This window comes from Monodon monoceros, unplaced genomic scaffold (genome assembly GCF_005190385.1).
Source record: "Monodon monoceros isolate NGI ecotype Baffin Bay Population unplaced genomic scaffold, NGI_Narwhal_1 Super_Scaffold_10, whole genome shotgun sequence".
Classification (NCBI taxonomy): domain Eukaryota; kingdom Metazoa; phylum Chordata; class Mammalia; order Artiodactyla; family Monodontidae; genus Monodon; species Monodon monoceros.
In genome coordinates this window covers 42,663,090-42,673,667 of record NW_021703766.1, presented here as the reverse complement: position 1 = coordinate 42,673,667, position 10,578 = coordinate 42,663,090, and the positions used below count along the sequence as shown (strand labels likewise).

At 54.4% G+C, this 10,578-nt stretch overlaps 1 protein-coding gene across 2 annotated transcripts; it reads right to left on the bottom strand.

Moving 5' to 3' along the window:
* HAUS5 (HAUS augmin like complex subunit 5) lies at nt 1-9,699 on the bottom strand. Of its 2 annotated transcripts, XM_029201209.1 has the most exons (19): nt 9,562-9,699; nt 8,754-8,816; nt 8,629-8,661; nt 8,472-8,496; nt 7,774-7,879; nt 7,535-7,694; nt 6,389-6,458; nt 6,215-6,297; nt 5,656-5,713; nt 5,383-5,507; nt 5,115-5,196; nt 4,883-5,013; nt 4,491-4,653; nt 4,193-4,273; nt 3,946-4,091; nt 3,576-3,687; nt 3,366-3,498; nt 1,994-2,126; nt 1-1,825 (listed from the first exon to the last, which is right to left on the bottom strand). In XM_029201209.1, the coding sequence occupies exons 1-19, from the start codon at nt 9,657-9,659 to the stop codon at nt 1,708-1,710; spliced, it is 1,920 nt and encodes a 639-aa protein (XP_029057042.1). In that variant the 5' UTR covers nt 9,660-9,699; the 3' UTR covers nt 1-1,707. The 2 variants fall into 2 exon arrangements, with proteins under 2 accessions (XP_029057042.1, XP_029057051.1); XM_029201218.1 differs by having other exon boundaries at nt 7,535-7,879; nt 8,317-8,496; nt 9,562-9,678.
* Nucleotides 9,700-10,578: the final 879 nt, after the last annotated feature.

Here is a 10,578-nt window from a genome sequence, read left to right as displayed (position 1 = left end):
GTTTCTTTTATTTTTTTTTGTCAGTACTTCCCCTTATTGCATCTGGATTTCAAATCATATTTAGGAAAGTTTGTCCAACTTCTAGTTTATAGAGGAATTCACCTACATGGAGCTCACATTTTGTTTGAGGACAATAAAAGATAAAGTAAAAGTGTATGTTAGAAGATGTGCTATGGAGAAATATTGAGCAAGGATGGGGGTAAGGACCCTCATGTTCAGTAGCGGGGTGGCTCGGAGCTGAGATGAAAAGGAGGGGGGACACTAAGGTGGCACATAGGAAGGCAAACGTGTAAAGACTGGGGAAGAGTAACCAGATAGGAGGAGAACTGGGAGAGTGAGGGTGTTCTGGAGGCCAAGAGAGGAGTTATGGGAAGGGAGGTGGAAAATCAGGTTTAAAATCTCAAAGATGTCAAATATCCCTTATTTTTAAACTAACTGCAACCCCAATAAAGCCCCCATCTATGTTTGTATTTTTTCTGGAACCAGGCAAATTGGGTATAAAGTTCACTTCATTTGAGAGAAAAACCTAGCAAGGGACAGGGGCACATTGAAAAATAAGAGCAAGACGGCAATCAGCCATTTCAGGTACTAAGACGTATTACACAGCCTTTATAATTAAAACACCGTGGGGATGGCACACAAAAGTCAGACAGACAGTGGACTTGGAGAGAACACAGACGCAGCCAAATTAACCATGGAAACTTAGTGTATGAAAAGGTGGCATCTCAAGTCACCTAAAACTACTTTACAAAGTTTAGGTATGTAAAGTTTTACTTTATAAGTTGAAGATAATTCACAGCGAAATGCTGCGATCTAATCAGTACAGCTAGATTAGTTCTGGAAAATCTATACACCTGTGTAACCCCACCACCTTCAATGTACAACATATTCCCAACTCGAGAAAGTTTGTCTCCTCCTTGCTTGATCCCTGCCACCCAGCCCTCCTTCAGAGGCAATCACTGCTCTGAATGAGAATTTTAATAAGTGATAGTGAGATATATTTAAAATAAGATAAAATTGAATCCATTTAGATAAATTCCAAATGGCTCAGAGATTTAAAATTTACATTTACAAAAGAAATTGTAAAAAACTAGAAGGAATGTCATCTCTTAAAGCCCTCACACCAACACATCTGAACGCAGGGCCTTTGCATGTGCTGTAGTCTTCCCCTCTGCAAGCTTTCCTCAGATACCCGTGTGCTTCCTTCTCTCTCTACCTTTACAGAGTGTCACCTTTGCTGTGTAGCCCTCTATTTAAAAATCACACCACTACAACCGCTTTTTCTCCACAGCAGTTCTTCCACATACTAAATATTTTGCTTACTTATTTTGTCAGTGGTCTGTTCTCCTGTCCTAGAATGACAACTCCCTGAAGGCTGGGACTTCTGTCCATTTTTTTTAGTGCTGGATCCTCAGTATTTAGAGCAGGTGCTTGATTACTTTTTGTTGAGGGTAAAAGTGACGAGGAGAGTTTCAGGTAGGGTGGGGCACACAGTACCCCATTCTCTTGGCTTTAGTGGGATGATAGGACAGTGGCAAGGCGACTGAGAGGAAAACCAGAACAGCCTGTGAAGGGGGACGGCAGGTGTGGGTAGAGATAATGGGCTGATGCATCCAGGCAATGCTTTCTTCCAAAAGTCTTATTAAGGGAAGTGAAGTGTTGGGGTGAACAAATGCAAAGCTCTGGACTTCTTTTTGAGCCACCTCTTCATCTGCACAGCTGCTGCAGGGCGCCTTGGGCCTGGATCCAGCGCAGCTGCCACTGGGGCAGGGACAGGCCTTGGCAGAGCTCCCCGGAGAGGGCGGCTTGTCCTGGCTGCTCCCACCTGGAGAAGGGGATGGCATAAGAGGGAAGGCCTGGACCTCCAGACCTTCACTGGCCTCCGCTCAGCACCATGCTCTGCTTGTCATCAGCCCCCCGCCCCCACCCCCGCCCGGTCTAAGTTCTGCCTGTTCCACCAGTCAGCCCCCACCTCATCGTGCCCCCGTCTCACCAGTCCCCCACAGCTCCCTGCAGCTCGGGGATTCGCTTCAGTGCTTGTTTCAGCAGGTTCTCCAGGCGCTTCAGAGCCTGCCCCAGGTTCTCTTTCTGCTCCTTTTCCTGGGATGCCCAGATCTGCAGCAGCTCTGCAGGTTAGAAACCCGGGGGCAGCAATGAATCCTCTGGCTCCCCGGTGCCTTGCAGCCATTGGGTCACCAAGTCTCCAATCATCTAGCCTTCACCTGAGCATCTCTCCTAATCCTCTCTCTCCTCCCAGGTCCTCTTACCACGTGCAAGCCCACCATACCTGAGGCGTCATTCTGAATGCCTTCCTCCCTCCCCCTGATGGCCCCTCGATCTCCATGGCCCAACCCTCAGTGTCCTCCCTGCTTCCCTACTTGGGCCCAAACCTCAGCCTCTTACCGGTCCATCCTTCACATGGCAGCCAGAGTGATCTCACAGCCTAAACCTGATCCTTTCCCTCTCCTGCTTGGAACCCTGCAAGGCTCCCCAGAGCCCCAAGACAGAGCCCAGGCTCTCAGCCCAGTACTTGAGGGGTGCATCATGTGACCTCTGCTTACTACTCCTGAGCAAAACCTCACCTGACTCCCAGGGCCCACTGGAGACACCATCTTTCCTCCTGGACAGCTCTCACCTCTTTCCCCATTGAGCTCTCAGGGCCAGCACATGGCACATACCCAGCGAGTGCTTGCTGAGTGAATCCAGGAATAAATGACTTTTCTGAGTTTCAGCTTCCTCTCTGTAAACTGGGGTCTTATACTCCCTTCCCTTATGGTAAGGACTGGAAGACACTGTGCATGTGCAGATAGCAGTGACTAGAATCTCACCAGAGACACAGAGTGCTTACTGCAGCCAGGCATGGCTCAATACCCCGTTTGGGTCACCTGACTGAATCTTTCCAACAACTCTGTAAGGTATTATGATTATGCTTATTCCACTGAGGAGGAAGCTGAGGCACAGGGAGATCACGCAGCAAGGAAGAGGTGGGGCTGAGAAGAGAATCCAGGTAGTTTAACTACACAGCCCAGTTTCTAACTCCTCAAGTATACTACTGTTTGGTGATGGATGAGTATTTGGCAATTCAATGAGCAGTGCTGCCTCATGGTTATGAGCACAGACCCATGTTAGACGGCCTGGACTCAAATCCCAGCTTGGCTGTCTGGGCAGCTACCAAGCCTTCTGCTTCTCAGTTCTCTCCTCTGTAAAACGGAGAGAACCCCTGGGCTGCTGTGCAGATGAAACTAGTGAGCATGCTCAAAGCACTCAGCACACTGTATAAGCAGTGGGTGTTTCTGATTTCTCCTGGACGCTGATGGTCCTGGGAAGGGGCTGGGATGCTGGATAAGGAAGCAGGGCAGGCCCACCCCGGGTGGATGGTCCTGGCGGCAGGCTGGTCTTCATGTAGAGCAGATACCAGCATCGGAGACTTCGCTGGTCCTGGAGGAACAGAAGGTCCTGGCGAAGAGAGGCAGCCTTTGGGAGGAGCAGCTCCGGAGCCTGGAGGAAGGGGGAAGGACAGTCACCTGGGGTGGGGGTAGAGGTGGGAAGACGGGTCCTAAGGGACAGGGACTCACCTTCCCTGCGGGCAGCCCCAGTGTGTGGCTCAATACTATGAGGCTGGAGCCTCTTGGGGATGCAGGATGCAGCTGGTGGATGGATGGCAGGACCGTAGGGAGGGGCTGCAACCTGTGGGGGAAAATCCAGGTTGGGTGGGGCACTGAGAGGCAGGCTTGGGTTCCAGAGGCTCTGGGGGCTGGGAGCTGGACTCAGGAGGCCCAGGAACTTGGAGGTGGGTCTGAGGACTAGGATTCCAGAATGGGGCTGAGGACCTGAAGGTGAGGTCTGGCAGCTCGGGAACACTGGGAGGACTGGAATTGATTTTGTGGAGTGGGCCCAAGGAGCAAGTCATCCATGGCAGGGGACATGGTGATGGCCCCGTCTCACCCTCCAGGGCTGTGCCGCAGCAGGGTGCCCAGCGGAAGATGGGGCAGATGCTGGGCTCCCTCCTCTAGACACCGAAGCAGCTCCTGGCTCTGTGGTGCCACCATCTCAGATGTGGGGACCACTTTTTGCCGAACCAAAGCTAGCACCTGTGGGGAAGGAAAGGGATGGGAAGGGCAGTGTGAGGCCGCTTAGCCCCCTCCCTAGGAGACCCAGCCCTACCCAGAATTTGCCCCAACTCCCATCTCACCTCCCCAGGGCTCCGGCACAGGCTCGTCTTGCTGGCTGAGTTGCCCTTGATGAGCAGGCGGACCTGTTCCTGTGTCTCCTCCTAGGCAACAGAGAGGTCACGGAGATGGGCTGCTTTTCCTTGTCACCTTCCAGCCTCTGCCCTTGCTCACCCCTTTGCACAGGTCCTGATTCCTCTTGGGAGTCTCACCCTGGCCCCCTCCCCTCACCAAGAGACCCAGTTCTGGATCTTAAGGGTCCCAGCCTCACCCCGGCCCTCCACCAGGCCCTGCCACTTCTCCCGGAGTCCCGCCTCTCACCACCAGTTGGCGCCAGTGCAAGATCCTCTGCTGTTTGGCCTGTAGCTCCTGGAGCAGAAGCTGCCGCTGCCCAGCAGCCTCCTCCAGCTCCTGGCTCATGGCATGCAGGGCCTTGAGTTCTGCCCACAGGGCAGAGCTCCGGAGCCCCAGCACCAATGCCTGCCTGGGGCACGAGTAGAAAAGAGCAAAGGAGAAGGAAGGTGACTAAGACTCACCACAGAGGAGGGAGATCAGATCTGCAAGGATGCACAAGGAGCCATAGCACAGGGAGACAAACCAGAAGAGCAAGCAGGGATGCAGAAACAGGAGCCACAGGTGCAGAAAAAGTCCAATAACCTGAAACCTCTGGGAGAGAGATGGCCTAGAGGCCTCTGCCCATGGAGACCCCTCACCTCTCGCTGGATCCCACGGTACATCTCTCCATCTGCTCCATCAGGCCTTGGAGGTGCTGGGTCAGGATTTGATGGTCCTTCAGGAGGGGGCCCCGCTGGGTGACCAGCGCAGCCACAGACTGCCAGCCCTCCTGGAGCGAGGCACAGAGTCAGGGTGGGCATGGTCCCTGGGGTTGGGGGCTGGGGGAGGGGATCGAGTGGGTTGGGAAGGGGATGGAGTCCTGGGGGTCACCTGGATGAGATGCACCATGGACGGCAGGGCCTGGCTAGAGTTGGGCTGGTCTGGGGCCTGGGAGCCGAGAGTAGGGGCCGAGCTGCAGAGAGAGGAGACCTGTCCCCTTGCCTGGGCCCTTGGGGGTAACCAATGTCAGCCCACCTGCCAGATTGGTTACTGGGTTTCAGTTCCACCCCCATCAGCAGGTGACCCTGCCTGGTCCTGACCTGTCCCAATTTACTCAGCCCACTGCCCTGCTCTGACTGTGGGAGCATCCACGCCACACCTGGCTATCTCTGTATCTTGGAGCTCATCCACGGTGCACAGGGACTGGATCTCTGCCTCCCGCTCTGCAGCCAGATGCTCCAAGGCAGCCAGGATGTGGCCCGGAGGGTGGTTTGTCAGCAGTGTCTGGTGAGGAGAGGAGTGAAGTCAGGGCAGGATGGAGGAGGGCTACGAGCTGGGACTCCATGGAGAAGGGGAAGGATCAAGAGTTAGGTCCTGGTACCCTGAGGTTTACATGGGGCAGAGGGTGTGTCCTTTTTGAGAGCCCCCTCACCTCCACTGAGCTAAGCCACTGCTGGTAGGAAGTTCCAAAGAGATCATCTCGAGGGGTTCTGTGGAGTTGGGGAAGGGGACAGAGAATGTTACAGAACACATCAACTCACCCTCTAATGATCACCACCACCCTATAGGGTAGGGGTTGTCATTGTCCCCATTTTAAGGATTGGAAACCAGGCTCTTTCTCTACACCTGTCAGACTTGAGTTCCCCACTTAATATCAACTCGCTGGTCTTGGGCCCCTTCACGTGTGCTGTTTACCTGGAACACCCTCTCAACCTTTTACCCTCCTCACCAGAGAACCCGTCCTGTCTCCTTAGCTGGGTAAGGCATTTCATTTGGGTTCCCTGCGCCTCTCAGGCCTCCCCGCCCTCTGACAGCCCTAACTACCTGGGTTGTCACTGTCTATGATGGTCTGTTTCCCTCTTTTCCCAGCCTGGGAGCCCTGTCAGGGCAGGGCCTGGGCTAACAGAGCCCGGAGGCCCAATGTCTGTAACAAGTGACTACCCCCAAAGCCCAGGTTCTTTGCAGGGTCTCGGGGGTTGAGGGATACTCACGGAATGCTGCCTCCCTTGGCCCGAGGCATCAGGAGCTTCTGCAGGAACTGGGTCCGGAGGCTGCAGGCTGTTCGGACATCACCCTGTGAAGAAGGGAGTGTAGCATTAGAAGGGCCCAAAGGTCCACCGAACCCCAGGCTCCCCACCTTTTCCCCCATGGCCCAGGACTCTTACCAGGACCACAGGCTCCAGGCTCAGGGCTGCTGATGTCAAGGGTCCAAAGTTTATATCCACTTTGGCCTTCCTGGAGAGAGGAGTGCAGTTGGGGCTGAGGTTCCTGGGAGGAGGGAGCTGGCAGCACAGATGTCTGTGTCCCCTCTCGCTGCCAGCAAAGCTAGCCTGGATCTCAGAGGCCAAATTAGACCACTGTCATCTCCTGGCTAGATGACTGCATTAACCTCCTCATCGGTCTCCCTGCTCTTGCCCACTGCAGTCTGCTCTCTACCCAGTAGTCAATGATCCTATTAAAACCTCATACAGATCATGTCACTGTTTTGCTCAAAACCCTTGAAAACAATGTGATGTGGCCCCATTACACTCAGAAAAGCAACAATGGGTATTAGAACTCTTCTAAGCACTCCGCGTGATTTGACACACTCAATTATCATACCTACCCTATAGAGTAGGTATTAATATTATCCCCATTCTATGGAACTTAGAAACTGAGGCACAAAGAAGTTAAATACTTTGCCCAAAGTCACACAGCTGTAAGTGGCTGAGCCAGGCCATGAATCCAGCCTGAGAATAAAATTCCAATGCCTCCATGGTGCTCTGTCCACCTCTCCAACCTACGTCCTCACGCTCTCCCTCTTGCCTACGAAACTTAAGCTGAACTGGCCTCTTGGCTGTTCTTCCCACATGCCAAGCTCAGGGCTCTGCTTCTGCTGTTCCTCTCCATGGAAATTCCTCCCCCAACTCAAATGTTACCTCCTCAGAGAGGCCTTCTCTGACCATCATACCTAGGGCAGGATGTCCCTCTCCCTTTCTATCATGTCACCTTTTCTTCATAGCACTCATCTCTACCTATGATTACAGGGTCTGTCTCCTAGTTTACCACCTGTCTCCTCTGCATCACAGTGTGAGGTCCATGAGGGCAGGACTGTCTCGTTTACCGTTTTTTCCCCCGCACCGGTGTTCTAGATATATAGCTGGCACTATTCTAGGCACTGGAAATACAGGTGGCTGAGATGACAAAACTTCCTGGCCTCATGGATGTTAAATCTTAAGGAGTGGAGCTCAGAATTCTGGAACCCAAGAAGTGTCCGGGCAGAGCACTGGGTCTTTAAGAATGTGGCTGCTCCCCGGACACCTGGGGCTTACCTCTCTATGTCCTGCAAATGCTTAAGCTGATTCTGCAGCTGCTGGATGGGACCTTGGAGCCCACGCTGCTGTCTTTGCATGGCCCCAGCTTGGGCCCGGAGGAGGAGAGCACGACGCTGGGTGTCTTGCATGCTCTGTAGGGCCTGCTCCATGGCCATGTCTGTGAGAGGAACAGGGGCGGCCATCAGTACTTTCCTTAACCTTGTTCTGCTGCCCATCTGTCCAGCCCCATGGGTCACCCTGAGCCTCAGTCTCTCGCTCCAACAGCTCCAGGCTCTGGTCTAACTCCAGGATCTCTGCCCGCAGGTGGGCAACAGCGGCTTCCAGCTTCAACTTCCGACGGGCCTGGTGGAATCAGGTACAGGGTCAGATGCATGGCCTGGCTGGGGCTCGGCCTGGCCTGACTGCCCTGTGTGGAGCAGCAGTCTCTTACCTGCCCAGTTAGGTGGCAGAGGGTTTTCCCTAGGCAGTTTCGGTGCCTGAACTTCTAGGACCAGAAGAGCACTATGGTACTATCCTGTCCCCCTCCTTCCTCCTGGGATTGCCTCATCTAGCCTCCCACCCTGTTTCTTGTCTCTGTCCCAGTCCTCATCTCCCCACTGAGCTCCACACCTGGAAGTCCTGAGGTCTCCTGGAAGCCTCCCCCACCTCAGATGTCACCTGGGCACCATGCACACATTGGGTCCCATATTGGTCTCAGTATCTCTCCCAAACCAGTCTCTTCTCCCAACCTCACCAGCTTTGATGCCCCATATCCATGTCCCCCCAACCACAGCTCATACCTTCTCCCCCTAGACTGTAAGCCCTGTGAGTGCAGGGATCAGGGCTGTTTTGTGACACAGTGACCCTAGCATCACCCAGCACAAGGCTGGGGCTAGAGCAGGTCTACAAGTCCTCTTTTTAGATGAAAGAAAATCTTGCAGCACGTGCTTCTCACCTCTGGACTGTCCTGGTGGCCATACCTGAGGAAATGAGGCCAGAGTTAGGGGATGACAGGGACTTCCAGGGGGAGATGGGAGGCTGAGGCCGTGGGTGGGGACATGGCTTGAGGGGGCTGGGGAAGACAGGAGGGGACAGCTTTGAGGACCAGTTACCAGAGCAGGTTTCCCCGGATCTTCTTGACATTCCTATAGTGGAGAGGTAGGAGGAAGGGGAGTTACTGTAGGACTCGCCTAGGTCCCCTCCCCTGCCACAGCTTCCCTCATGCAGCCAGGCTCACCTCTGGCTGTGCACATGCCGCAAGACGTAGGCCCAGATATCGGCCCCCTGGCCCAGACACAGCCTGTGGGAACAGTATGTAAGGGGATGCCTGGGACGTCACACAGGGTGGAGGATCTTCATTCGCAGGGTGGTGGGGGTTAAGGTCTTTACTAGGGAATTCTCACCTCTTGGGGGAGGGAGGGTCCATACTTTTGGGGGTAAGGTATTCCCTCCTGGGGAGTTCTCAGTCACTGAGAGGGTGGGCTTCTCACTGGGTGTAGGGGTATTCTCATTCCATGGTGGAGTGCTCCCTTTCTCCTGGGAGAGGGTTATCTCCAGTCACTTCCAGAGGTGGGGGTGAGGGCTATACTGCCTGGAAGGGCTCTCTCATTATCAGCTGTGGGTCATCACTCCTATACATTCAATCTTCAATGGGGTGGTCTTTGCTGACTCCAGAGGGTCCTCACTGGCTGGGCTAGGGTGTGTGGTGGGTGATGAAGTGCTGCAGGGACAGCCTTACTCTGGAGATCCAATTTCCCCACCGGGAGGGGGCATTCATTACTAACTCACTGGTGCAAGGGACCTCACTCTGGGCGGCCTCACAGGATGGGCGCGGGAGTGTTGGAGTCACCGCCAGGACGTCCTCACACAGTTCAGGATCCTCTGCCTGGATTTACTACTCGGGGGGCGGGGGCGCCCTCAAGGGTTATTCTCACTCGGGCAGAGGGGGATGGGGAGGGCGGCGCGTCTTAGATGAAGATGTGGTTCTCACTCCCCGGGACTCTATCTCCAGGGTGGGGAGTCGTCACTCCTAGAGAGGTCCTCACCTGCGCAGCGTCGACTCCGGGGCCCGGGCGGCCACGGGCGCCTCCATCTCTTCCGCCGCCCAGCAGCCCAGTTCCCGCGCTTGCTGCGTTAACTCCATAACAGCGCCTCAGCCGCCGCCTCCCGCCCCTTCTTCAAGTGTGGCTTCCGCCTCTGACGTCACGAGTGCGCCGGAAGTGACGCCATCGATCGCCAGACAGGCAGGGGCTTTCCGGCTCTGCAAGATGTCAGATCCTGTCTACGTCTCTCATGTTTGAGGGTCCGGTCCCTTTGAGTGGAGATGAAAGGGGCGTGGAGAAACGGTGGGGCCCGCTAGCCTTCCGCGTCCTCCTTCCTACTACCACATGTTCCCTAAGAGACCAAAGGTCCCCAATGCCTCCCTTCATTTTCTTGACAAAATGGGACTTTCATCCCAGGAGGATGAGAATCAGGCGAGGAGATGCCAAATTTACTGCTTTTTGGTTTCAGAAACAGGGTGTCAGGTCTGAGTGAGGGATAGAGGGCAGATGGCATGACCCTAATATCTCTCTGGCATGCTTTCTTCTAGGTATTCGTTCGTCCTTACCATTCTGTAACATTCGTGAGCTGACCCTGTGCTGGGGACACCCCGGTGGCTGAGACAGCCCCAGTCTCAGCTACTCGAGCCCCAGCTACTGGAGCTACCAGTTCAGTGAGGGACACAGACGCATCACCAGGTAGGGATGGTAGAACATAAGCAGCAGGGGTGGGTCAATTTGGGACACAAGGAATGTGAGAGGTCTATGGAGTGCCCCAGAAAGCACTGGATACTAGGGCTGGAGTTCTGGAGAGCCCACTCAGTCTCAGACATGGCCCTGAGAAATGGCAACATTCAGGGACTTTTCATTCAATATGATTCATCACTGTCCTCAGTGTCCAGTACAGAGCCTGACGCTCTAAATAGTTGTTGAAGAAACAAATGGCAGGAAAGGTGGTGGGGGTGAGACTAAAGCTGGGAACGCTGGGAGGAGGATGGAGCAGGATGAAGGGAGGAAGGGGTT